At 34.6% G+C, this 25390-nt stretch overlaps 1 protein-coding gene across 5 annotated transcripts in view; it reads left to right on the top strand.

Annotated features, from left to right (window-relative positions):
- The window catches only part of LOC143237445 (glutaminase kidney isoform, mitochondrial-like), a 51398-nt gene that overhangs the window by 15065 nt on the left and 10943 nt on the right, over positions 1 to 25390 (top strand). For 2 of the 5 annotated variants that reach the window (XM_076476692.1, XM_076476691.1), the window contains exons 2-7: positions 13334 to 13430; positions 15422 to 15558; positions 16698 to 16827; positions 23549 to 23628; positions 23964 to 24127; positions 25149 to 25219. In XM_076476692.1, coding sequence (XP_076332807.1) covers positions 13334 to 13430; positions 15422 to 15558; positions 16698 to 16827; positions 23549 to 23628; positions 23964 to 24127; positions 25149 to 25219 — 679 coding nt within the window. Of the gene's footprint in view, positions 1 to 8689; positions 8833 to 13028; positions 13142 to 13333; positions 13431 to 14143; positions 14259 to 15421; positions 15559 to 16697; positions 16828 to 23548; positions 23629 to 23963; positions 24128 to 25148; positions 25220 to 25390 lie in introns of those variants that run through there. The other 3 variants (XM_076476693.1, XM_076476694.1, XM_076476695.1) reach the window with 3 other exon arrangements.

The following is a 25390-nucleotide window of genomic DNA, read 5'->3' as shown; positions in this document are numbered from 1 at the left end:
CATTCTTCTTGCTGAAAACAGGGTCAACACACAATTGTTTGTCAAACAACACTAGACCTGTCAGTGTCTTCCGACCGGCCTGGCATGGCCAGGTGGGTTAAGGCGTTCGAGTCGTAATCTGAGGGTCGCGGTTTCGAATCCTTCGCACCAAAGATGCTCGCCCTTTCAGTCGTGGGGGCGTTATAATGTAACGGTCAATCCCACTATTCGTTGGTAAAAGAGTAGTCCAACAGTTGGCGGTGGGTGGTGATGAGTAGTTGCCTTTCCTCTAGTTTTACACTGCTAAATTAGAGACGGCTAGCACAGATAGCCCTTGAGTTGATCTGCGTGATATTCGAAAAAAGAAGAGAAAGATGTTTTCCGACCTGTCTCAGATGTGTTTTTTCATTTTGTAGTAAACCGACAGCGATATTGTATTACTTCGAGACTTATTGCATTATTAAATGATTCGTCTAATATTTTGATTTTCTTTACTAATAACATGCTGATGAGAAAGGTCAGGGTCGTCTTAACATGTAGTCAACCCCTAGAAAAACAACTCAACAATACTACGTAACTACTACATACGTCGTATGTTATTATTAGCATACTAGTGTTAGCGCAAAATACATTAACTAGGAAATTAAAACTTTACAGTTGAAGGCATTTCCTTTTGACCTCGAGGACCCGGACCCAATGGGCTTGTTTCTTAAATACAAACACCTCTGAGTGTAAGTAAATAAGATTGTTAGATAATATGTCAACCACACCATATCTGTTGTATCCAGTGTTAATAAGGCATTTCGTACAATACCAGGAATGATAATAAAATAACAAGAAATCTTACCAGTGTATAACGTAAGGCCATTTTGATAGTACTCCACTAGTCGTTTCGTTAGCGTTGAAAAGATCAGTTTGATCTAAACGATGACAAAAAAATCTCCCGATGTATAAGCAGAAGTATACGGACTTGAAAGGCTTAGCTCGGGTAGCCCATCGTGTGGCTTTGTGCTGAAACAAACAAACAAACAAACAAAATCGTTTCTTAAAATCAAACCAGTCAGCGACACAACAGTGTACAGTACCGGCATTTCTCACCATAGTCAGAGTGCAGAAGTGTGTATGTATCTGTGTGCCTTTTTTAATACGAAACAAATCAGACCATTTGAAGTACTGTCTTAAAGAACGTGCGAAAGAAACAGCTTCAGTTTGTTAGCATTCCTTAAACATCTCCAGTGGCACAGCGGTGTGTTTGCGTACTGTCACTGCTAAAAACTGTGTTTCGATATCCGTGGCGAGCAGAGCACAGGTAGCCCATTGTGTAGCTTTGTGCTTAATTAAAAACAAACAAACAAAACTTTCCTTAAAAACAAAGAGGTCAAACAGCAATAGTTTAATACTATTCTAGTGTTCCCCCCTGGCTCAACGATAAGACTGAGCGTTCATAACACTAACATTCGGGTTTCGATACCCGCGATGAAAATAACACGTATATCTCATTATGTAGCTTTGTGGTTAACAAAATACAAACAAACACTGTATATATATATGTAAGTTTAGACTGTTTGTTTATTTGCCCCCAGTGGCACAGTGGGATGTCTGTGGACTCACACCGCTAGAAACCGGGTTTATGGTGGGCAGAGCAAAGTTAGCTCATTGTGTAGCTTTGTGCATAATTCCAAACAAACAAACAATTTTTTTATTTCATGCAAAGCTACATGAGGGTTATTTGCTCTAGCCGTCCCTAGTTTAGTACTGTAAGACTAGAGAGTAGGTGGCTAGTTATCACCACATACCCTCAACTCTGGGGCTACTCTTTTACCAACGAATAATGGAATTGACCATCACATTATAACGCCTCCACGGCTGAAAAGGCGAACATGTTTGGTGTGACTGGGATTCAAATCCGCAACTCTCAGATTACAAGTCGAATATACTAACTACCTGTCCATGATGGGCCGTATGTGTAGATTTTCGCGTTTTTTGGGCCCACTAGTGGCACAGTGGTATGTCTGCGGACTTACAGCGCTAGAATCTGAGCTCGATACCAATGGTGACCAAAGCGCAGATAGCCCAAAGTGCAGCTTCGTGCTTAATTACAAACAATAACCGTCTTTTGGCGCCACCTGCTGGTGTTTTCATTGTCGAGAAATTGATTGGGTCCATTAAGAAATAAACGTTGTCTAACAAAATTACCACAAAAAGTTTTCTTATGATAAGAATTTATATAAGAAATCTCACTCCTTATCATAAATAAATAACCTGCTAAACGAACCTTTACTTGTTTGTAGCGCTACCTTAGTACCAATTGCTGATGACAGGATTGAATTTTAGTTTGATCACTGATTAAAAACGTGTTAGTTGTTGTATGTCTATGTTGTTTAGAGTAAGCTCACTTGTTACGCGTGCGTTGCTGTAAATTTGCGTGCGATGTTAGTATTATATATCACAGTGACATCAGAGATGAACTCGAAGGTTGTAATAATATTACGTTGACCTCACTCAACGGTTAAAATATTTACACTAACAAAACCTTCACCGTCTTGGCATTTTGAACTTGTAGATACAAGACTTGGGTCTTCATGGCTTTCTGTAACTGTGGATATAAGGCCTGGGTATTCATGGCTTTCTGTAAATGTGGATTCTTAAGCTGTGAACACAACACCCGAGTTCTTATGGTTTTCAGTAATTGTAGATAAAAAACCTGGGTCCGTATGGTTGTCTGGAGTTGGGGATAAAACAACTTTATAGCTGGATGGACAAGAAGACGGGTATATAGATTAACTGCATTTGTATTCCTGTAAAGCTTTCAAATGCTACTTGTTTGAGAGTATGAGATGTACCACTTACATAATATTTTCTTTAATAAAACCATAAGACATAAGAGTGCAGATTTTGTCCGTCTATGATATATTCTTAAGTCAACATTTAACAAAGATTATTATATATTTACTAATTTTACCTTTCTTTCTTTTTTGAATGGTGATAATGAATTAGGTTTTAGCTTAAATTAAAATTTCATCCTGGTGTGATGTAATGTTTGTGTAACTACATCCTAGTATGATGTTTATGTAACTCGATCCAGGTGTGATGTAATGTTTGTGTAACTACATCCTAGTATGATGTTTATGTAACTCGATCCAGGTGTGATGTAATGTTTGTGTAACTACATCCTAGTATGATGTTTATGTAACTCGATCCAGGTGTGATGTAATGTTTGTGTAACTACATCCTAGTATGATGTTTATGTAACTCGATCCAGGTGTGATGTAATATTTGTGTAACTACATCCTAGTATGATGTTTATGTAACTCGATCCAGGTGTGATGTAATGTTTGTGTAACTACATCCTAGTATGATGTTTATGTAACTCGATCCAGGTGTGATGTAATGTTTGTGTAACTACATCCTAGTATGATGTTTATGTAACTCGATCCAGGTGTGATGTAATGTTTGTGTAACTACATCCTAGTATGATGTTTATGTAACTCGATCCAGGTGTGATGTAATGTTTGTGTAACTACATCCTAGTATGATGTTTATGTAACTCGATCCAGGTGTGATGTAATATTTGTGTAACTACATCCTAGTATGATGTTTATGTAACTCGATCCAGGTGTGATGTAATGTTTGTGTAACTACATCCTAGTATGATGTTTATGTAACTCGATCCAGGTGTGATGTAATGTTTGTGTAACTATATCCTAGTATGATGTTTATGTAACTCGATCCAGGTGTGATGTAATGTTTGTGTGAGTCCATCCTAGTGTGATGGGATGCTTTACCATAAATCTTTAGGATGCAGGTAAGGTGTTTTCTAAAATCAATTTTTTTACCACAAAATATTCGAATTATTTGAGACTCCTGTAAGAAACTAATCTGCAGAGGCGTGGTGATTGGAACGCTTGACTCAAAACTGTAGGATCGCAGCCTGTCATGAATATGCTTGCTTTTTCAGTCATTGGTGTGCTGTAAGTTACGGCCATTCTCACTATTCGTTGCTCAATTGTACTCCAAGAGTTCTAGTGGGTGGTGTTAGTAGATTAGTGGGTTCTAATCTGTCACTTTAGAGTTAGAGACATATGGACATTAAATCCTTGTATATCTTTGCGCGAAATATAACAACAGCAACAAAATAAAAACCCCGCAAAATACGGAGTTTAAAAATATTTTCAAGTAACATTCTCAGGCGTTTGAAAGTGAATAAAGCCCTCAGAGATCCTGATAAAAGCTTTTCAAAAAGCTGTGGGGTCTAGAGTTTTCCCAGACTTTCGAGGGTAGTACTCCCCGTTGATAATACAAGCACGTTTACCAGTCGTAAACAACATTGAACCCCCAGTGTCACAGTAGTATGTCTGCGGACTCACACCGCAAGAAACTGGGTTTCGATACTCATGGTAGGCAGAGCACAGATAGCCCACTGTGTAGCCTTGTGCTTAATTCCAAACAAACAAACAATATTGTTTATGGTACAAACTAACTAATAATAGCCTATTGATCAGTATCTGGTAAGTAAAGAAAATACTTTTCAAAAAAGGAAGTAAATGTAGGGATGGCTAATATGAAGGAAGAGGTCTTGTGCACCTGACCCTCCTGGGTATTTAAGAATTCAACATACCCAAATACCCACAAAGAAGAAGCGAAGCGAATGGCTAATATCACTCCTTCAAAAAATAATACGCTCGGCGTGGCTAGGTGGTTAGGACGCTCAACTTGTAATCTGAATGTCGCAGGTTCAAATCCCCGTCAAACCAAACATGCTTGCCTTTTCAACCGTAAGGACATTACAATGTTACGATCAATCTCATTATTCGTTAGAAAAAGAGTAACTCAAGAGTTGGCGGTGGGTGGTGATGACTAGATGCCTTCCTTCTAGTCTTACACTACTAAATTAGGGACGGCTAGCGCAAATAGCCCTTGTGTAGCTCTGCGCGAAATTCAAAAACAATAGTGTAGAGATGGCATTATATCATCCCTACGTAATAGCACAATTTTTTTAAATGCAATGTTTCGATAGACATAGGAAGGTTGTACTTATAACCAAGCTCTAAATACAGTGAGGTTCCAACTTTAATATTTGTTTATCTGTTATTGATTGGTAATTCCTGTTTCATTCTTTACCTAAGCTTTCCAAAGGAACACAAAATTTCTGTAAGACGCTAACTTTAAGGGGTAATAATAACATCGTTTACACTATAATTAATTTTTTAAATTACTACTAGTTATTAATAATACTTATAAAAGCAGATATGTTTGAAACTGTCACCTTAGTGGAACTGGTTGGCACCATTGTTTTGGTTTTTAACTTATCATGCAATAAAAAGAAAAACTATAAATTCAAACTTTGTGTTTTGTTATTTACAGACTTTCCCAGAACTTGTGACTTGGTCATTGAGGTAGATATTGTTATAAAAGAAAACACTGTGTGGTACTGTAACGTTCTGATGACTTGTTGAGGAGATATTTAAAATAATATTTCGATGAACAATCCGAGCTGTCCCTAAGTAGTGTTAACGCCTGCATGATATATATATATATGTGTGTGTGTGTGTGTGTGTGTGTTATATTTTGAAATGTAATTATTACCACGAACGTTAATATTGAATTTGATAGTATAAGAAAAATTACATTTCTGTAATTTCGCATGTCTCCGCTAAATCGCCTTTTCAGCCTTGGGGGTATTATAATATGACAGCCAACCCATCACTCATTACTAAAGAGTAGCTCAAGAACTGAAAGTGGAGAAGGTTTGATTAGTTGTCATCCCGTCATGGTGATAAGAAAGTTTTTTTTTTATCATATTTCGTTTCCCCCTAACGAAATTACTGCAAAAGTTATAATGTGACGTTAGGGACAGCGAACCAGTAGTTTCATACGAATTTCAACAAACAAATATCCGCCTATAGCATGCAACTAGTGAACCTGTTTTTGTTATTGTTGTAGTTGTTTTTACTTTTTTTATGTCCAGCATTTTTACTAATAAATTGGCAAACATTTGCTAGTGGCTAAAACTTTCTAAACGTTTCAAAAACTCCTCTTTTTCTTCACCAAAAATACTTTCAGTTTTTCTAGCGAACAATCTGAAACAAACCAAACTACAATGTAACTTATTATTTAAATACCTGAATAAACAGGGTTTGGTTACGCTTTGTAACGAATAATTAAGACCCCATGGGCGGCAGAATTTAAGTGAATATTAAGGAGGATAGCACTGACGCTTGGGGGCACCTGAATTACTTTGTTAACTGTAACCATTAGATTGAAACGGTGACTTGCCATGATGATTACACACAAGTTTCTATCCCCTATTCCAAGAGGTTTTTCGTTACTGAGTCAAAATTGGTGACACATGGCCCCATCTTCACCCTTTCCCCGGTCTTTCTGTGTATGTAAGACAATATATCCTAGTTTCTTGTTATTTGGTTGAGGATCGGGTAATTATGATGGCCACTGGTCTGGGGCGGGGGGCAATTTTGACATAGCCAAGCCAATAAAATTACCACGTCGAAAAATAAACTTTCTAAAACAACCGTCGTATTTAATTACCAGACAAAAGGGAAACCTCTGTAATGAAGATTTATCAATAAACGTTTAATTGAATTTGCACCACTGGCCAGTCATCTGAGGTCATAGGCACAACTTTCACAGGGAGGGAAAATTGATAGAATTATTTTAAGCATATAGCATATCCCAGCTAGAGAAACTGTCCCCCACCTTCACCAGCACGTTTTCTGAAACCAAAGATGAGTCTATGGTTGTAACCTCTCGGTCGATCATTGGTTACCAAGGCACTACAAATATCCTTGAAACTACAGAGGTATATAGTGACGTAATCTTACGAAGTGACTTCTATCCATAATAATCTGATAAGCCTAAAATGCGAAGACATTGGAATAAAAGCTTGTCAGTGGCGGTAATTATGCACGCTAAAACACGGGTTTCGATACCCGTGGTGGGCAGAGAATAGATAACCCATTGTGTAGCTTTGTGCTTAGGAACAACCAACCAAACCAAATTAAAATTTAAAAAATATATTATAAAATAATTAATGCATTATAAATAAGAGCTTGTTTTATTTTTTAACAACGAAACGCCACCCGCTAGTACAGCGGTATATCTCCGGATTTACAACGCTAAAATCAGGGGTTCGATTCCCCTCGGTGGGCTGGAAGATAGCCCTTTGTGACTTTGCTATACGAAAAACACACACACACAACAACGAAATTTGGCCGTTTAAACTTGGAAGTTTCCTTCATCACATTGAATTTGTTAAACACCTGGCAGTGTCGTCCATAATCACGAGTTTGTTGTTACATTAGGTTGTGTGTTTCAGAAAATTTGGATGGTGTGCCTTTCGAAATTTGTGTCCACTAGACTAGTGGCTCATTTTGTGTAACTATGCGTTTAATGACACTGAAACTTATATACGGTTTCGTATACATTTCTTATATTTATTTAGTGTGATACATATTGAGGGAGAAATTGTGGAACATCTTAAGATTACTGTGGTTTAGATAAGTATTGAGTTTTATAAAACATTGTTAAGATTTTGTTCTTATTGACCCCACTTCTTTACTTCTGTCTCAAGTGAATGAAGTTTTATATCAACATTATTGATCCCTTACTTCATCAGATGAAAAAGCGCCGTCTCTCACAGTCAAGGTTTACTACTTTAAGCATTATAAAATAACTTCAGACATTTTAAAATGGATTATAATCATGTTTGTAGTTGAAGAACATGACCAGTTGGTTCGGGAGATCTCGACTCGCAATCTGCAGTTCGAGGGTTCATATCCCCGTCATAACAAATACCTTCACCCATTCGGCTGTGTGATGGTCATTCCCACTATTCGTTGATGAAAGAGTGCCTCAAGAATTGGAGGTGGGTGATGATGACTAGTCGCCTTCCCTCTCGTGTTTTACCGCTAAATTAGGGTCGGCTAGCGCAGATAGCTCTCGTGTGGCTTTGCCCGAAAATCCCAAACCAACAATCAATTGGTGAACAGCTTCGACATTTCGCGATGTAGTAACGAAACTCGAGGAGATGTTTGAGTTGGTTATTGCACAGAAGCTATTGCTAATTTACTCCTTTGTAACATCATTCCTGTTAATAATTTCGAGACCTTTTCTGTCTGTCTGTTGGACAGATCTGCAGAGACTGGCAAATCTTGCCCTGCCTCCAATACCTCCATATATATAACAAACAAACGAGCCCTCAGTCTCTGAGATGTATTTTTCTGATGATGAAGGGAATGTCAAACACTCATATTGCTGACTCAAGGCCATTACGATAGTTCATATGTTAGGCTTAAATTTCTTGGGACAGAGAATCCGTCATTAATTAATAACGAAAGTAATTTGTGATGACTAGAAACCCAGTTGAAGTAAAAATGTATCTCAAGACGACTGGTATGGGTATTAAAACTTTTATTAAAATAAAGTAGAGAACAATGTTTGGACCTTTAAAGGTTAACCTGGAGATGACCTGAGAAGGCTGAAACGTTGTTCTCTACTTTATTTTAATAAAAGTTTTAATACCTATACCAGCTGTCTTGAGATACATAATGACAAAAGCATAAGTCCAAACTCCGAGCTGGCTGTCGCTCAAACTTGACGTCATTGGCATCTATGTGACGTTAACTTTGTAGAGTGACCTGTTTGTACCACGAATCAAAGTCTTGATGGTATAAGAGGGGTGGAGCCACTTTACATATTTTAAGTGGTCCAATGCGATCAGCAAGAAACGAAAAATCTCTTTATCATGGGCGAAGTAAAAGATTTTCTGCGTATGTTTTCGGACAGGAATAAGAGACCAGGGAGTTTGGAAATGTTGGCACTTAAAGAACTGGACAGGTAGGTAGTAGCGTCCTTAGGACGTCTGTGATAATGTCACTGTTCACGAATAACTGTGTGTGTGTGATGCAGATGTCAGTTTATGACTGATATTTCTTAAGACATGCTCTCCTTTCGTATCGTATTTGTTGGAGGTTATACATCTCTAAACTTATCATGTGCTAATGCTCTACTTCTGATTTGTATTTACGTTATATGTGTAAATAGTTTTAACTGCCACATCAGCACTCTGTTATCGGACAGTTTTGTAAGACTCATTAGTTTATCTTCCTGATTAGAATGTTTAATATACCATGTGTGATTTCTTTTTCATCCCTATACTGTTATTATATAGACTAAGAGATGCCAGCCAAAACGATTCAAAGGTAATTTTCCTGAAAATAATGATGAATAAATATAAAATGTACAGTTAATTTAATGCCTTCGATTGTAGTGGATACCCAATATGATTGTCTAGTGGGCCATTTACAACGTCTTTTGTCATCTCATCTGTTATTTCAATAACAAAATTTGCACTGCTTTTGTTTTAAAGCAAATGAGACTGAATAAAGTGCATTGTTGGTAAAAATACTTGGATTTTCATGCAATGGGTGCATCCAGCACATCATTGCGCCCAATTTGGCGAAGTATTCACGTGAATTGTTTTTCCGCTGGATGCCACTGTTCCTTGTTATTTTTCTGATCGCGAGTGTGTATTAAAAAACAAAAGAAAACACGCTAGCGAGATGATGCAGAAAAATCATGCATTTTTATAATACAGACATGTACGTATATACCGTATTTTCCACCTAATAAGCCGAATTTCTGGCCCTAAATTTTGGACCTGATTTTTGGGGGTCGGCTTATTGGCCGATCACTCCTTTCGGAAATTTCTTCTTCTTAGGAAATGTTTTTCTTTTGAAAATTACCATAGGCGGTAATTTTGTCCCATCAGCAAAGCACGTTAAGACTACAGTGAAACGTTGTTTCTGGAATTTCATTGGTTACCTAATTACAGTGAGTGGAGCCAATAACGAATGACATATTGATTCCATCTCTGTCTCAATACGACACGTTCTGCTTTACTGCAGAACGCCAATGATCACACACAACATGCATGCTGACGCTGAAACGAGACTAAGAAATCATTTTGAAGAAACTTGTCACTTCTTAAAAATGGCTTCGGCTTATTGGGCGGTAATAAGCAAAAACCCTCATTTTCAGAGCTGAAAATTGGCCTCGGCTTATTCGGCGATTCGGCTTATTAACCGGAAAGTACGGTATGTATAAACCAAACAACAAATACATACTCAAGTACGTTCCCCTCTTTATATGTTTTTTTCGGTTCATGACCGTATCTTCAAAAGACCCGTTGTTTTCCAGAAATTGATTCAAAAACAGAAGCATTTTGTTCTTAATAATTTTTTATCAAATTGACCGTTCAGCACATATTAGAACTGATGGATCCATGTTGATGTCAATATAAAATTTTAAGAATTGCAAAAAATACTTTTCGTGTAATGTACTGTGAAAAAATAAGCATTTTGATATACATATAGTTAGCTTAATTTTTACTGAGACTTTCTAGATTTTGTCATGCCATCCATTTTTTCCTTTTTGGCCTGGCATGGTCAGGTGGTTAAGGCACTCGATTCGTAATCCGATGGTCATAGGTTCGAATTCCTGTCACACCAAACATACTCGCCCTTTCAGCTGTGGGAGCGTTATAATGTTACGGTCAATCCTCCTATTCGTTAGTAAAAAAGAGTAACCCAAGAGTTGGCAGTGGATGATGATGACTAGTTGCTTTCACACTAGTCTTACGCTGCTAAATTAAGGACGTCTAGCGCAGATAGCCCTCGTGTAGCTTTGCGCGAAATTCAAAACAAACCAAACAAAAATTTTTGTTTCTTGCTTGTCCTTCGCTAGCACAGCGGTAAGTCTATGGATTTACAACGCTAAAATCAGGGGTTCGATTCCCCACGGTGGGCTCAGCAGATAGCTTGATGTGGCTTTGCTATAAGAAAACACACACCTCTTGCTAATTGATATTTTGTGTCCTGAACTGTTACATTGTTTGGAGCCATATTAGGTATTCCTATTTATAATGAATAATAGGTTATATTTAACACAATGAGTTTTTAAGAAGTTTCAAAATAAGCATTTTTAATCAACTCAGACACTAAATGAACAAATCAATAAAAATGTTCAGTCTTGCTGTCTTGTCATTTAATTTTACATTTTCGCTAACGACAGTATGATCGGTAGTCCTAATACACGAACGTAACGAGGCTTACCTAAAACATGACTTTATTGAAAGCTTGGTAGTTTTTACTTTGCATTTGTTTAAACTGGAGATTAAATTAATCCTAAAAGTCTCCATAAAATTATTACAAAAATATAACTAACAAAAAGGTACGACTTTTTTGTAATTAAGCCTCAAGTTAAGGCATAGTGTGGAATCACGTAAGTTTTTTACGAAAGAAAAACTGTTAATTTAACCTAAATCATTTCTGAAGTAATCTATTTTGTTGTTATAACACCGAAATTAACAAATAAACTCAGAAACAAATATTTTTATTCAATGCAAACATTAAATTAAGAAGTAAACTTTTTTTCTTTCGGCTTTGCTGTCTAGACGTTTTATTTTAACAGTTTCAGTACATATACTAATAACAATAACAGGTGATACTGTTGTTGCTAGGCGACATAACATTAAAGTAGTTGTTGGAAGACAGCGTTACGAAATGAAAGACGCTGACTTTTGTGTAAGATATCCGACTATTTTGCATCATTAGCTTAGAATGTAAGTTTAGAACTAAGCTCCCTAAACTTGCTGAAACTTCTAAGATACTGTTGGATTTATGGCCAAAAATATCGTTAAGAGTGAGGGAACCTAATTGATGTAATTGTCTATACTCATTACAGCTTAATTTTTATTTTTTATTTAAGCTTTACTGTAATTGGAAGTTCATATAAACTTTTGAAATCCATTCGACCACAAACGAGGCTTTACTTATTGCACATACAATGGCTAAAATAAACTATCTTGGATTTCCTTTTATTATTTTTTTATCTTTCGCTTCGCAATTTTCATTTCACTGTACAAAAGGTGATATTAGTTTTCTATTTCTTGCAACTATGTTCAACTAAGGAATTTAACCAACAGCCAAAGAGAGAGAACATTCTGTGTTAGGTGAGGGATTTCTTGATACTTCATTGTATAGAGCTTTTAAGTTGGACTACCGATTATTCAGGGTTCGAATCATGGTATTTGTAGTGTTTCATTGTCTAGAGCTATTAAAATAAACCAAGTCTGGCATAGCCTGGTGTTTAGGATGCTCGACTCGCAATCTGGGGGTTACGGGTTCGAATTCCTGCCACCTCCAAACATGCTCGTTCTTTCAGCCGTGGGGGCGTTATAAGGGACGGTCAATCCGACTATTCGTTGGTAAAATAGTTGACCAAAAGTTGGCGGTGGGTGATAATGACTAACTGTTTTTCCTCTAGTCTTACACTGCTAAATTAGGGACGGATAGCACAGCTAGCCCTCGTATAGCTTTCCGCGAAATCCATAAAACAAACAGTAAAAATAAACTACTGATTATTCAGCCCCCAGTGGCTTAGCGATATGTCTGCGGACTTACAACAAGTTTGTTTGTATTTTTCTTATATCAAAGCCTCATCGGGCTATCTGCTGCGTCCATCGAGGGGAATAGAACCCCTGATTTTAGCGTTGTAAATCCGAAGACTTACCGCTATTTCAGCGGATAACATGGAAGACAAAGCTAAGAATGCGTATTACTCAATATGCATGTATGATTTTAATTTTATTATTGTACATGTTGTTGTCTTTTTTTCTGTTTATTTCATGAAATATTAGAACTGTCTTTGTTGATAAGCACGAAACAACATTATTGGCCGTCTGTGCTCTGCCAATCACGAGTGTTAAAACTTACGTGTCCACAGAAATGTTTTCGAGGTGAGGGAGGGAAAACATGTTTGCAGGGGATTAGCTTTCACAGTGTAAGTCAATCGACTATAATAACGTGTGTTATTTATGCTTAAACACAAACATCAATTTAGTTTTAATAAAAATTACAAAAACTGTTTACATCATAATATGTGCAATTTGTTTGTGTATGTGTATGAAATTCAAGGGGACAATTTCCCCTTCTTGCAAGCTCCCAAGTAAAATCCTAATTTATTTATTTTTTGGGGGTATAAGCTCCCAGAATTATCGTTGATCTACTTGTTGGGACTGGTGGGTTGGAACTGTGACATTGTTTTGACGGAAATATCAGCAATACGCGAGTTTCCTGTTATACAGGTAGAATTTGTCAACCATTTTGAATATTTTAAGTGAAATGGCCAGTTTAGGTGTACATGTAAAGATAAAGAGTCAAGCATATCGAAATTGGACAGCTGTAGGAACAGTCATGTCATAAAGATGACAATCATGTAGTTCGTAGCGTTTTATGTTCTTAATATTATGGGAATCATGTTACAATTTTCTTTACAGTGAGAGTACCGAAGACAAACAGAATAACGTAGAAGATGTTTTGTTTGAAATGTTTCAAGACACCAACGAGAAGGTTTCCGTAGCCAAGTTTTTAACTGTGAGTCTTGTTTTGTCTCTTAAGCAGCCATTATATCAACGATGATACTTGCTATGGGGTTTAAACTTGCTGTTGTATAATACCCAAAACATTAGAGTTTGTTATTCATAAAATGTAATATACAGAACACGAGGTTAGTGCATTACCCGATGAAAGAGTTTTTGCATCAGCATCTCATATTTTAAGGTCTTTAATATCAAACAAATTTGTCTGTAGTTGTTCTTTGGGGAGAAATTATACATATATCTGTGGGTGTTTTAGAAAAAAAAAGCTATACAATGGGTTATCAGTGCTGTGTCAACCACAGGGCTGAAACCTCAAATTTTAGCAACATCAGAAAAGGTATTCATTCTTTGTTATTAAAATTATATGTAGTGTGGTGAAGAGGCCAGTCATTTGATTAAGAAATGCATAATTATTGAAGACTAAATTCTTAGAGACAAATTATAGTTGATTTATGAATCCAATGCCAGAGGGAAAATGTGATACTGAAAAAAGGATTTTTTTTTTTTATAGTGCAGTTGACCTTAAACGACAGAATTATCTAACCCTACTAGCTCATATTTCCACATACTGCATGGTTGTTGCAACACTCAGTGCAAAGAACTGAACAAGTGAAGTGGGTGGAAAGACATATCTATTTTAAATATATAGAGAATTATGGTGTTGGTTAATGGGGCTTACTACAGTATTCATTATATTTAATTATTTATTTTACATTGATAACAATAATAATTATAATGGTTTCATTTGTCTGTGACAAGGTGTAGCCCACTTTCATGGTTTTTTAAGGTCGTGACAGAAAACTTTTCTGTAATCATCTTTCTGGTAAGTTGTGTTGTCAGAATGCTTGGTGATGTGACTTTAACCCCAATCCATTCATCCATACAGATTTTGAGTTGAGCACTCTAACCATCAGACAATGCCAGGCTCTTATTTTAAGTATCTTATTATAGACTTTGTAAGAAACAAATTTATGGACCCACAATCAGTTTAGTGCAGAAATAGTTTAGAAAAACTACACTTAAAAATTGCTTGGGACTAAATTAATTGGATGTGACATGGCCAAGTGGTTAGGGGTTTGACTCGTAATCTTTTATTGTGTATGTATATATATTACTGAAAGTTAAAATAAATGTATATAAAACTCTAAAGATTTAGTTTCAAAGAGTCTGAAGTTCTAGAATTACCTAAATTATAACAATATTTAATTGTTGAAATGGTTGGAAATGCTTTTAATATTTGAACATTAGTCATTCTCAATTGGTCCACCATGGCCAAATGGTTGGGGGGCTCGACTTGCAATCTGAGGGTCATAGGTTAGAAACCCTATCATACCAAACATGCTTGCCCTATCAGCTTTGAGGGCATTATAATTTTCCAGTCAGTCCCACTATTCATTGATGAAAGAGTAGCCCAAGAGTTAATGTTGGGTGACAATGACTAGCTGCCTTCCCTCTAGTCTTATACTGCTTAATTAGGGAAAACTAGTGCAGTTAGCCCTTGTGTAACTTAGTGTGAAATTCAAAACACAAACAAACAATAATTTCCAATTAAAATTACTTTAGAATAATACTTATAGGGTCAAAAGAAAGCATGATATTATTAAGAACTTGATGTATACAGAAACAATAGGTGGACACCATCAAGAAAACATTGTACCATTAGAAAATTTATCACTGAAACTATAGATGAGCTCTCTCGATAAAACATTTTGTTATTAGACAATTGATAAATAGGTGAGCTCCTGAAGTTATCTTAATAAACATTCCAGTGTGATGCTTTTGACTCACATAAAAGAGCTTCTTTTAATTCTACTGCAAAACATTTACAAAAAATATTTAAAATTTGGTTATTAATTCTAGGCTTATTGTTTTATTGTTTATCAAAGTGATCTATTGTTGACCCTGTTGCTTTATCATAGTAAAACATAAAAAGGAAATATAGATTTTAAGTTTTTTGTTTACATAAACTTTTGTAATCTGTTACAGGCTCTGTCTGCTACTGGTTTGAGGAAAGGAGATCCTCGCCTGAAGGAGATGATGACCCAACTACGAACTGTCCACAAACAGACTCCTGATGTGGGTTCACCAGAGGCTCTCTGTTTAGACAAGGCAACATTTAAAAAGTACTTTTAATTACAAGATGTCTACTATTGCATGGATCTTTTTCTATTTTTGGAATTTCTTAGGCAAATTTTAAGTGGAAGATTAATCCAATTTTACAAGTGAATTGGACATACCTTCATTTTATCAGTAGAGCATCTTTTGTTTGGGGTTTATCCATACAGACCTCTTGACTCTGTTTCATTTAACGAACTTCAGAATTGTATGTTAGAGGTTAAAATCAATTTTTTGTCTTTCAATTAGTATTGTCAACGTGCACCCACATGTTGAAAATAGTGGAAGAAACAAACAGACTATGTCAACAAAAACAGGAAAAGAAACAAACAGAATGTAACAATAAAAAGAGAGAAAGAAACAAGCAGAATGTAGCAACAAAAACAAAGGAAACGAAAAGAACATAGCGACAAGAACAAAGAAGGAAAGGAAAAAAATGTAGCAACAAAAACAATGAAGGAAACTAAAATGTAGTAAGAAAAACAAAGAATGAAACAAAAAGAATGTAGCAACAATAATAGAGAAGGAACCAGACATAATGTAGCAACAAAAATAGAGAAAGAAACGGGCAGAATATAGCAACAAACACAGAGAAGGAGAGAGACAGAATATATCAACATCAACAAGGTGTTATTTATAGGCAAATGTAATATGTTAAAAAAAATTTCAAAAATATAAAAAAATTGAAGAAAAGTGATTTTGCATTTGTGTTAAATAATAAACAAAGCTCAAGGAAATACAAGGCTTTGTTGACTAAGCCTTTTTTCAATAACTAATTTATACTTGTATGAACTTGAAAAAAAAACTGAAATTTATTTATCAAAGAATATTAGACCTCAAAATACCTCTATCAGCAGTAGTTATTTATTACACATTACACTACCTTGTTTATTACATTATATGCTTAATAAGAACTTACTGACTCCTTTCTTTTCAGATTTCATTATGAACTTTTCAGTGTTGGCTTATTTTTTGAACTACTTTGTGAAATTCAAAATCCTGGATCTTTTTTCATTAAAATTATTTTATGAACTTCTAAGTATCGACAACTTCTTATTCAGACTACTTTATGAATAAATGTTGTTAGTGTGATACTAAGATCTTTTTCTAAATATGTTTAGTTATTGTAATCTCTTTCTTTTGACAGAGTGGTTCGAGAGAACATAGTTCTCATCAGTCGAGCATTTCGCAACCATTTTGTAATTCCTGACTTCCAGGACTTCATCAAAATTATCAAAGATTTGTACTGGAAATGTAAAGTAAATACAGGAGGGAAGGTAATGTAATGTTTTTTGTTTGTCCGTACTTGACACAAGACAGTTTAATTGTATGTCCATATTGGATAGAAGGTAATGTTTGTTTGTCTGTACTGGACACAAGGCAGTTTAATTGTTTGTCTATACTGGACACAAAGTAATGTAATGGTTTGTCCATATTGGACACAAAATAGGGTAATGGTTTGTTCATATTGGACAAAAGGTAATGTAGTGGTTTGTTTATAATGAATACAATTGTTGTTATGGTATGTCTCTATTGGATACAAAGTAATATAATGGTTTATGTATACTGAATACAAGGTAATGTAATTGTTTGTTTATAATGGGTAAAAGATAGTGTAATGGCTTGTCTATACTAGATACAAGGTAGTGTAATAGTTTGTACCAGATACAAGGTAGTGTAATAGCTTGTACCAGGTAATTTAATGGTTTGTTTATACCACATACAAGGTAATGTAATGGTTTGTCTGTATACCAGCTGCAAGGTAATGTAATGGTTTGTTTATATCAGATACAAGATAATGTAATGGTTTATTTATACAATAAATACTAGATACAAGATAATGTAATGGTTTGTTTATACCACATACAAGGTAATGTAATGGTTTGTCTGTATACCAGCTGCAAGGTAATGTAATGGTTTGTCTGTATACCAGCTGCAAGGTAATGTAATGGTTTGTTTGTACAAGATATAAGGTAATGTAATGGTTTATTTATATAATAAATACCAGATACAAGATAATGTAATGGTTTATTTATATAATAAATACCAGATACAAGATAATGTAATGGTTTATTTCTATAATAAATACCAGATACAAGATAATGTAATGGTTTATTTCTATAATAAATACCAGATACAAGATAATGTAATGGTTTATTTCTATAATAAATACCAGATACAAGATAATGTAATGGTTTATTTCTATAATAAATACCAGATACAAGATAATGTAATGGTTTATTTCTATAATAAATACCAGATACAAGATAATGTAATGGTTTATTTCTATAATAAATACAAGATAATGTAATGGTTTATTTCTATAATAAATACAAGATAATGTAATGGTTTATTTCTATAATAAATACAAGATAATGTAATGGTTTATTTCTATAATAAATACCAGATACAAGATAATGTAATGGTTTATTTCTATAATAAATACCAGATACAAGATAATGTAATGGTTTATTTCTATAATAAATACCAGATACAAGATAATGTAATGGTTTATTTCTATAATAAATACCAGATACAAGATAATGTAATGGTTTATTTCTATAATAAATACCAGATACAAGATAATGTAATGGTTTATTTCTATAATAAATACCAGATACAAGATAATGTAATGGTTTATTTCTATAATAAATACCAGATACAAGATAATGTAATGGTTTGTTTGTACCAGGTACAATGTAAAGTAATGGTTTGTTTGTACCAGGTACAATGTAAAGTAATGGTTTGTTTGTACCAGGTACAATGTAATGTCATGGTTTGTTTGTACCAGATACAATGTAATGTCATGGTTTGTTTGTACCAGATACAAGGTAATGTAATGGTTTGTTTGTACCAGATACAAGGTAATGTGATTGTTTGTTTGTACCAGATGCAAGATAATGTGATTGTTTGTTTGTACCAGATGCAAGATAATGTGATTGTTTGTTTGTACCAGATGCAAGATAATGTGATTGTTTGTTTGTACCAGATGCAAGATAATGTGATTGTTTGTTTGTACCAGATGCAAGATAATGTGATTGTTTGTTTGTACCAGATGCAAGATAATGTGATTGTTTGTTTATACCACATACAAGGTAATGTAATGGTTTGTCTGTATACCAGCTGCAAGGTAATGTAATGGTTTGTTTATATCAGATACAAGATAATGTAATGGTTTATTTATACAATAAATACTAGATACAAGATAATGTAATGGTTTGTTTATACCACATACAAGGTAATGTAATGGTTTGTCTGTATACCAGCTGCAAGGTAATGTAATGGTTTGTTTATATCAGATACAAGATAATGTAATGGTTTATTTATACAATAAATACTAGATACAAGATAATGTAATGGTTTGTTTGTACAAGATATAAGGTAATGTAATGGTTTATTTATATAATAAATACCAGATACAAGATAATGTAATGGTTTATTTCTATAATAAATACCAGATACAAGATAATGTAATGGTTTATTTCTATAATAAATACCAGATACAAGATAATGTAATGGTTTATTTCTATAATAAATACCAGATACAAGATAATGTAATGGTTTATTTCTATAATAAATACCAGATACAAGATAATGTAATGGTTTATTTCTATAATAAATACCAGATACAAGATAATGTAATGGTTTATTTCTATAATAAATACCAGATACAAGATAATGTAATGGTTTATTTCTATAATAAATACCAGATACAAGATAATGTAATGGTTTATTTCTATAATAAATACCAGATACAAGATAATGTAATGGTTTGTTTGTACCAGGTACAATGTAAAGTAATGGTTTGTTTGTACCAGGTACAATGTAAAGTAATGGTTTGTTTGTACCAGGTACAATGTAATGTCATGGTTTGTTTGTACCAGATACAATGTAATGTCATGGTTTGTTTGTACCAGATACAAGGTAATGTAATGGTTTGTTTGTACCAGATACAAGGTAATGTAATGGTTTGTTTGTACCTGATACAAGATAATGTGATTGTTTGTTTGTACCAGATGCAAGATAATGTGATTGTTTGTTTGTACCAGATGCAAGATAATGTGATTGTTTGTTTGTACCAGATGCAAGATAATGTGATTGTTTGTTTGTACCAGATGCAAGATAATGTGATTGTTTGTTTGTACCAGATGCAAGATAATGTGATTGTTTGTTTGTACCAGATGCAAGATAATGTGATTGTTTGTTTGTACCAGATGCAAGATAATGTGATTGTTTGTTTGTACCAGATGCAAGATAATGTGATTGTTTGTTTGTACCAGATGCAAGGTAATGTGATTGTTTGTTTGTACCAGATGCAAGGTAATGTGATTGTTTGTTTGTACCAGATGCAAGGTATTGTGATTGTTTGTTTGTACCAGATGCAAGGTATTGTAATTGTTTGTTTGTACCAGATGCAAGGTAATGTAATTGTTTGTTTGTACCAGATGCAAGGTAATGTAATTGTTTGTTTGTACCAGATGCAAGGTAATGTAATTGTTTGTTTGTACCAGATGCAAGGTAATGTAATTGTTTGTTTGTACCAGATGCAAGGTAATGTAATTGTTTGTTTGTACCAGATGCAAGGTAATGTAATTGTTTGTTTGTACCAGATGCAAGGTAATGTAATTGTTTGTTTGTACCAGATGCAAGGTAATGTAATGGTTTGTTTGTACCAGATGCAAGGTAATGTAATTGTTTGTTTGTACCAGATGCAAGGTAATGTAATGGTTTGTTTGTACCAGATGCAAGGTAATGTAATGGTTTGTTTGTACCAGATGCAAGGTAATGTAATTGTTTGTTTGTACCAGATGCAAGGTAATGTAATTGTTTGTTTGTACCAGATGCAAGGTAATGTAATTGTTTGTTTGTACCAGATGCAAGGTAATGTAATTGTTTGTTTGTTCCAGATGCAAGGTAATGTAATGGTTTGTTTGTTCCAGATGCAAGGTAATGTAATGGTTTGTTTGTACCAGATGCAAGGTAATGTAATGATTTGATTGTACCAGATGCAAGGTAATGTAATGGTTTGTTTGTACCAGATGCAAGGTAATGTAATGGTTTGTTTGTACCAGATGCAAGGTAATGTAATGGTTTGTTTGTACCAGATGCAAGGTAATGTAATGGTTTGTTTGTACCAGATGCAAGGTAATGTAATGGTTTGTTTGTACCAGATGCAAGGTAATGTAATGGTTTGTTTGTACCAGATACAAGATAGTGTAATGATTTGTTTGTACCAGGTAATGTAATGGTTTGTTTTTACCAGATACAAGATAGTGTAATGATTTGTTTGTACCAGGTAATGTAATGGTTTGTTTTTACCAGATACAAGATAACATAATGGTTTCTTTGTACCAGGTACAAGGTAATGTAATTTTTTTAATAGATAAAATATAGTGTAATGATTTGTCTTTACTGGATACAATATATGTAAGAGAATTGACTTCATAGCAGAAATATGAACCAAGTATCCTGGGTTCAGTCAGTGGTCAGGATGGATTTCTTTGCATTTTAATATGCATAATCAAAAATTAGTAAACATCTTATTAACTGACCAAAAAACAGAACATTTGTATTTTGTGAATATTGTATTGATTCATTAGATAATTCTGATTTCTGTTACATCTCCTCATTTCAAGTTCTGTGGCAAATGAAAACTAACCGAATTTTGCAAATTGTTTTATAACAAGAGTGAATGCCTTTGATGAAATGTGGTTATTCATAGTTATGTTTGTTATTGGACAGTACTGTTAGGCTTACTGTATTTTCAAATATGGCATTCCTTATATGGTCACTTAGGTTCTTTCCTAGAAAATGTGTGTATAATAAGCTATTTTAACCACAGTTGTCTTAGAGGAACCCTGAGAGCCCTAATAAAGAAACTTGTTTGAATATATGATAAGTGTAATTAGAATTATCTTGTGATAAATAATTGCCTTTAAGCAAGCTCATTGAAAACTTTATCTTTAGGTAAGTTGATAACACCTGTTGTTGAATTTTCACAGCAAACTTTCTTTATGTTAGTGGAGCTTCCAACGCATTATCAGAATGTGAGGTAACAATCATATACACTGCTGGCCAAAATCTTAAAGCCAATGAACGTAAAGAAAAAATGCATTTCGCATCGTTAGACTCAACCACTTATTTGAGTAGAGCTTTGAAAGATGAAAATAAGAAAAGGAAAAATAAAAATAAAACACTTTTTTAGCACTTAATAGGGAAAATGAGAACACTATGAAATTAGCTGAAATACTAGCTGGTCAAAAGTTTAAGACCATACTGAAACGAAGCGTTAATCGGTAAACACATAACGAAATTTAGTCATTTGTGTTCGAGCATTAGTGTTGTCAACATCTCCCACTGGCATCTCCTGTGTAACACTGGGTAAAAACATGTCAAAGGCTAAAAAGTTGACAGAGTTTGAACATGTCAGAATTGTCGAGCTGCAAAAGCAAGGTCTCTCTCAACGTGCCGTTGCTGGTGAGATTGGGTGTAGTAAAACTGCTGTTGCAAATTTCTTAAAAGACCCTGAGGGATACGTAACGAGAATTTCAAGTGGTTGGCCCAAGAAAATTTTGCTGGCGTTGAGCAAGACGATTGGATGGGTTGTCCTGCACACACCAGCCGATCGTCAAACCAGATTAAGGCCCTTACAGATGCAGAATGCAGCTCAAGAACAATAGGACTATATCTACGAGAGAAAGGCTTTAAAAATCATAAATGTATCCAAAGGCCACATCATGAAACAGCTCGGTTAAACTTTACTTAGAAGCACTAAACATGGAATGTAGAAAAGTGGAAGAAGGTTTGGTTTTCTGATGAGAAAAAATTTAACCTGGATGGTCCAGATGGCTTCCAACGTTACTGGCACGATAAGGATATCCCACTGAAGACATTTTCTATACGACACAGTGGAGGAGGTTCCATGATGATCTGGGGTGCTTTCTCCTTTCATGGAACAATGGAGCTTTAGGTTATACATGGGAATCAAACAGCAGCTGGCTACATTGGCATGTTGGAGAGAGCATCCTTATTGACTGAAGGCCCTCGCTTGTGTGGTAATGACTGGATCTTTCGGCAGGACAATGCTGCAATCCACAATGCCCACAGGACAAAGGACTTATTCATGGCAAATAACATGATTCTTCTAGGCCATCCAGTGTGTTCACTCAAACTGAACCCCATTGAAAATGTTTGGGAGTGGATGGCAAGGGAAGTCTATAGAAATGGCTGTCAATTCCAAACAGTGTATGATCTTCACAACTTGGAATAACATTCCAGCCAGCCTCTGCAAACGTTTATATCAACCATGCTGAAGCAAATGTTTGAAGTTATTCGCAATGATGGCCATGCAACTCACTACTGAGGCCTCTTGTTGGGCATTTCCTACCCTGTTTAGGACTTCTTTTTGGTGTGGTCTTAAACTTTTGACCAGCTAGTACTTAAGCTAATTTCATAGTGTTCACATTTTCCCTATTAAATGATAAAAAGTTTTATTTTTATTTTTCTTATTTTCATCTTTCGAAGCTCTACTCAAATAAGTGGTTGAGTCTAACAATGCAAAATGCATATTTTTTCTTTATGTTCATTGGCCTTAAGATTTTGGCCAGCAGTGTATGTGAAAGAAGTTTGTGCACAGTTTTACATGAATATTTCAGTACAAAAGTTCCATTATTTCTGCATATTTGTAAACCAGGTGCCACTGTACAGGTGTCTACCATTAAGGATTAATTATTGGAAGGTTGTTTACGATTAGTACGCTTAATAATGAACGAAAAAATAAAAGTAAAGGTAAGTTTCTGAGAATGACGTGTAAACTTTATAACCTATAGATGGCAGCACACTTGCAATATACTAATTGAAAAACTGCATAATTTTCATTTTGTATAAATAGACAAAATTACATTGGAATAAGTTTAATATATATATAAAAGAAATGTGACCTAGTCATTAAGTTATTTGTTTTTAGATTTTTTTTTGTTTTTCTTTTTAATCTTACAGATTGCAGATTACATTCCACAGCTTGCAAAGTACAAAACAGACTTCTGGGGAATCTCTCTGTGTTCAATAGATGGACAGAGGTGAGTCTAGTTGATGCAGTGAATACTTCTTTTTATCAGTTCTTTACTGTGCTGTGTCAGTACTTTTTAAATAAAATTACATTACACAGAAATTGGATAAAAGTGTACTAAAGGACATGGTTGTAATTGCAGTGAGGACAATCAAAAGCATTAAGTTTAAGAATGCTGTTTGATGTGAATAAAAACATACTAAAGTTTATCCTTTTGTTCTTTGTATGTTCATTAGTCACCCAAGAAATAATTTCTTTGTATTTATTTATTCATGCTAAACAACAAGTTTTTGATAAAAGATTGTGTCTTTGGTTGTAGTTATATACATGTGTTTACATCATCAGGTATTCTGTTGGAGACACCGAGGAGCCATTTACTATCCAGTCTTCGGGAAAACCTCTTAACTATGGCATAGCACTGAGTGAGCTTGGTTCTGACATTGTGCATCAGTACATTGGTCAGGAACCTAGTGGTCGTATGTTTAATGAACTAGTGCTGGACTATGACAGTAAGTTAGTGTCAGCTCACACTTTGTGTTTGTGTGTTTTTGTTTTATTTTAAATAAAATCTCTGCCACAAAATGCAGTAACAAAAACACAAATAAACTAGAAAGGTCAATATTCATGTCCTCCCCCCCTCCTTCATCCACAAAATTCAATAATATCTGCAGAATACAGTAGATTTGTAGAAATAATGGTAATCAAGGCAAGAAAATAGATGTAAACTACAACATAGTTCACATGAACAGACACTTAACAATGTATCAATTTGAGTGTTCCCATGAGAAAGATATATTGCAGCATACCAAGTTGTGATTTTCTACTTTCCAAGCAAACAGACTTATTCGTAATGGCCAAAATTTTCAATGTAATTTTTAGGTAAATAAGAGGAATGGCAAACCAATTCCATACAAGAGTTTGATCTGTGACCCCTGTAAAATTTCAAGAAAGATACAAATCTTATATCTGTCGACTTCAATCTGTGAGAAGTTGTCACAAAGTATATTTGTGTAAAGTGTCAAATGAATGATGCAAACTATAAACAGATAGGAGACTGAGGACTCTAACTGTACAATTAATTTTTTTATGTGTTCTCTCTTGTCTGTGCAGCATAATACAAAAAGCAGAACTCTCAGATACATCTGTTCCATTTCTCATCTGGACTAGTCAAAAGGTGAAGCAAGCTGTAAACCATACTTTTGCAAATGGTTTTATCTTTGACTCTTGTATAATCAAAAGAAAGTCAAAAGTCACAACTACATCTGATTCAGTCCCAGATGTCACCTAAATTGACTGGAATATTGAAGGATGTGGTTCAGTATTCTTTTACTCAAGCTATAGAGTCTTGTCAGTTTTCTTAATGTTAGTTTTATGTATGTGTTAGATTGTTTTACAAAGTTTTGTTGAAATAAAAAATTAGAACTCAATGGTAGTCACTTCACAAATGTTATGATCTTGTTTCAAAAGTTGTTTTTAATAAATTTATTTTTCTTTAGCTTTTACTTTCCTAATTGTATCTCTTTTCATCAGAAAAACCACACAATCCTATGGTCAATGCTGGAGCTATTGTTGTCTGTTCATTGTTACTGAATCTGATTGAGGTAAGTGCTTTAAAATTCACCATTGGCCAGTTTTGGTTTTGAACTCGCATCCTGATACATAGTGAATAAAATGTGACATTTAAAAGTCCAAGGATAAACTGAGTGATGTGTTTAACAACAACAGTGTTTTAAGTGTGGGGTACCTCATGAAGGTCATGTATAATTAACCTA

This window comes from Tachypleus tridentatus, chromosome 13 (assembly GCF_004210375.1).
Source record: "Tachypleus tridentatus isolate NWPU-2018 chromosome 13, ASM421037v1, whole genome shotgun sequence".
In the NCBI taxonomy this organism is placed as follows: Eukaryota; Metazoa; Arthropoda; class Merostomata; order Xiphosura; family Limulidae; genus Tachypleus; species Tachypleus tridentatus.
The sequence above is the reverse complement of the archived record's forward strand: the minus strand, read 5'-3'. Positions and strand labels throughout refer to the sequence as shown.